This window comes from Perognathus longimembris, chromosome 12, assembly GCF_023159225.1.
Source record: "Perognathus longimembris pacificus isolate PPM17 chromosome 12, ASM2315922v1, whole genome shotgun sequence".
NCBI lineage: Eukaryota > Metazoa > Chordata > Mammalia > Rodentia > Heteromyidae > Perognathus > Perognathus longimembris.
Window position 1 is genome coordinate 38,902,615 of NC_063172.1, and position 3,700 is coordinate 38,906,314.

The 3,700-nt window shown below is 38.1% G+C and overlaps 1 protein-coding gene across 2 annotated transcripts; it reads right to left on the reverse strand.

Moving 5' to 3' along the window:
• Positions 1 to 833: 833 nt before the first annotated feature.
• LOC125360834 (akirin-1-like) lies at positions 834 to 1,453 on the reverse strand. 2 transcript variants are annotated; one of them, XM_048358965.1, is made up of 2 exons: positions 1,123 to 1,453; positions 953 to 993 (listed from the first exon to the last, which is right to left on the reverse strand). In XM_048358965.1, exons 1-2 carry the CDS (start codon positions 1,451 to 1,453, stop codon positions 953 to 955), a joined length of 372 nt encoding a protein of 123 aa, XP_048214922.1. The 2 variants fall into 2 exon arrangements, with proteins under 2 accessions (XP_048214921.1, XP_048214922.1); XM_048358964.1 differs by having other exon boundaries at positions 834 to 1,453.
• Positions 1,454 to 3,700: the final 2,247 nt, after the last annotated feature.

Sequence of the window (3,700 nt, forward strand, 5' to 3'; positions counted from 1 at the left end):
TTGCAAAACTGTTTAGTGTAAATCTACTAAACAACTCATGGGGGGGAAGGGAAGAAGAAAGGGGGTAGGGGGGAATGAGAGAGGAGGTAACAAACAGTACAAGAAATGTATCAAATGCCTAAAGTATGAAACTGTAACCGCTCTGTATATCAGTTTGACAAAAAAAAAAAAAAAGAAGGTTTGGTGGGAAAGAATTATAGCTAGGGTAAACACCGTGATTAGGATCCATTCAGAGGAGAGCAAAAAAGTTCAATTTCAAAATTTTGTCAATTTTATAAAGGTTATTTTTGTAAGTTTAATATTTGATGAATTCAAAGTTTTATGAAGAGGAAAGCCTGGGGCAAAATGAGGGAGGAGTAACTCCCTGACTTACCTGACTTATTTAACTATAATCCCTTTGTATATCACCTTTACAATAAAAAAGTCAAATACATAAATAAATAAATAAATAAATAAATAAATAAATAAATAAATAAATAAATTCATAGCCAGAATCTCAAAGATTAAAAAAAAATCTGCACAATACAAATAGTAACTTAAAACACACACATACACATACACACATACACGCATTCTCACACACACACTTCTTATAGAACTGTGCTTGGGGAAACTCCATTTGTTGACTGACACCATATTTTGCTAAACTGCTGCTCCAGGTATTTTTGTTTGTAAATTCTATCACAGTAGCGCACAGATGTTTATTGGATGAGCAGAAAAGAAAGATATGCTTGTGGACACCAGAAAGTTTTAAGATCTTTCAAGTTGTATGAAGTGGACCTGCAGAAACACTGAAGTGTTCTCAGGATGCAAAGTTGGAGCAAAATGTGATTTCAAACCAGTTGCAAAAAGTATACAGCAGCCATCTCTTGAGGTCAAACCTGGTATCCAGATATGCAAAAGAGTTTCAGGATACATAGCTTGTTGGCCTTGTCCCATATCGTCACATAATTTAATCATGTGTGAATTTCACAAACGATTCATACTGTTTTGCTAGTTTTATATTGGGGATTTGATCATACTCCTCCTGAATTTTTTCTTCATAGTCTTTTAAGAGTCTCTCACGTATTATTCCAACTTGTCGAAGGGTAAAAGTAGGCTGGTCCTTCATCCAAGAAGAACCTGGAGAACTGGGTGCTGTGAGTGTGGAAGAGACAGGCTGGCTTTCTGAAGTACAAGCTTCACTTTGATTGAGAACAACTTCTAGATGTCTCCACTTCTGAAAACGACTATATTCTTGTTTTATGTTCTGAAAAATTTGTTCCTGAGTTGGAAGGTGCCGCTCGCTGCCGGGCGAGGTGGGCTGCTGGAGACTCGGCGAGAGGGCGTCTGGGGGCGTGAGGCCCGGTGTGGGGCCGGGCAGAGGGGCGCAGCGCCCCCACTTTGGGGAGCCAGCGCTCAGCAGCGCGTCCTCAAACTCCATAGGCCGTTTCAGAGTCGCCCCGCAAGCCATTCAGCTGAGGGGGTAGGGACCAGGAGGGGACTGGGCAGCAAGGGTGGCCAGAGCTCCGACTGCTCACCGGAGCTCCCAAGCCCAGCCGGCTCCAGTGGCGCCTCCAGCACCCGGCCTGTTTTTGTAGATTCTATCTTTCCTCTCTGGCATGTTTTTGAACAGTGTTAAGGGTATTTGTGGGCTGCAGGACTTTGTAACAACTGGCTGCCCAAAGACTGCAAGCATTCTAATAAAGACACCAAGATTCTATCCTTCAAAATGTGGCTTCGCTGATAATTTACCTTGAAATAGAATGACTTATGATGTAAGACACACTACATACTTAGTACCAGGAAATCGGCAACAAGGAACATAAGGTTCTCTTAGTCCTTGATTCTGTTCCTTTCTGCTCAGCATTAAAAGGATACCCACATTTTTCTAACACAATCTGGTTATCAAGAATGTCCTTAAATGTCAAGTTCCATCATTTATTTTGTCTAGAACTCAATGTTTACTACATTTTACTTTCCTAGTTGAGCACATGACCATCCCAACACACAGTAATTCCTTGAGGCTAGAAAGCACATCAATGGCTCAAAGTTAATAGGATAATTATTTAAATTCTGACTGACCATGTGAATGTGACAAGAAGAAACTGCATTCTACTTTCATCACTAAAAGAATTAGAGCTAAATTGGATTATATATTTTAAAGAATTGCAAGACCACTTGGGAGGAGGTATGTTCAAATTTAAAAGGAGATCCATATAATTTGATAAGTATAAAGTGAGTTTCTGTTCTATTTTCTATGCCCAATGTTTTCATTGATAAGGAAGCTTCCTTGGACTTACAGCACACCACAGCCCACCCAGGACATAACAGAGCCTTAATTTTGTTACTGCAACATGCAGACTCCTATTCTCTGCTACTTCTTCAGCCAGTCTCTGAGAAAGTGTTCTTTCTTCAAGGCACTGATAGTCTCAAAACTATTCTTTCAGGAGCCAGAATCAAAATTAACCTTGAGAATAAACTCTATTATTTTCAAGAAGGTTTGAAAATGTTAAATATTAGTATATTTACCTAGATTATGATCATCAATCAATAGCCATATCTACAGAGAATCCCTTGGTAGTGAATAGCCTTCAAACTCTTTGGGCAATTATTTATTATTGCTTAGCATCATCCTTTTGGTGTGACTTAAAGACTGAATTACCATGGTTAAGCAATTTGGGACTTCAGGGTCAGAAAATCAGACATGTAACACCTAAATAGTGATGATTGTAACTCTCAAAATAGAAAGAAGAGAAATAACATCTAATACATGTTTCTCTCCCCAATCCATTATTTGTATGACACTTTTCACATGACCATGGTCCAGAATGAATAACTCTTTTTCATAAAGACATTATTGACTAATTTGGCTCAAAATAATCTACCCCATCTGCCACAACCTTTCCTTTGATTCTCTCAGTCTCTCAGGCAAACCACTTAACATGAGGTATTTGTCAGGTGCTCCAAGCATCAACCATAAATTGTGTCTGTCAGCTATTTCCATATTATTAAGAGTTATTGGACGGCAGGGAATATGAATTTGGGTGCCTTGAGATTCATAAAACCTAAACAAATTTTAAAACAGAGCATCCTCTCCCATTTTATTGAAAGCAATTTACTTGAAATATATGGGAGAGTTGTTTGTTTGCTTGCTTTTAACAATTATTCCATCCATTTTTTGGTATCATCAGTATATTGAATGAGAAGTGACAACAATAAGAAAAGGCAATGAGTTTCAGAGCCCAAAATGCCACAGATCAATCAGGCTTCAGTCATTTACATCCATTCATCAAATGTATCATTGTGACCACCTGGTAGGAGTGTGGTCTGGGGGCAGTTATAAGGCAATGATCATTAATGCATGATTCCTGTTCCCAAGAAATTGTATGCAAGACATTATGGGAGAAGCATAAAAGTATAAATATACTACAAGGGAAAGCATAGAAAACGTCATTGAATAATAAAGCTTAAACTTGTATCTACTGATATCTGGTAGATGTACATTGCAAAGGATAATTTTGTGTGAAAATGAGTCATGTAGTCCTAGCCTTAATCAAATAACATAGAATAAAAAGGGAGCCAGAAAAGTTGGAAGATGGTACAGATATCTTTGAGTAAAAGATTATTTGTATCCAAATAATTCTTGAAAGAGTACTTTTTCACTTCCTGTTTTAAAAATCTGCCTCTTCTTAGCAGCCTCAGAAATCTTCTTCAACTT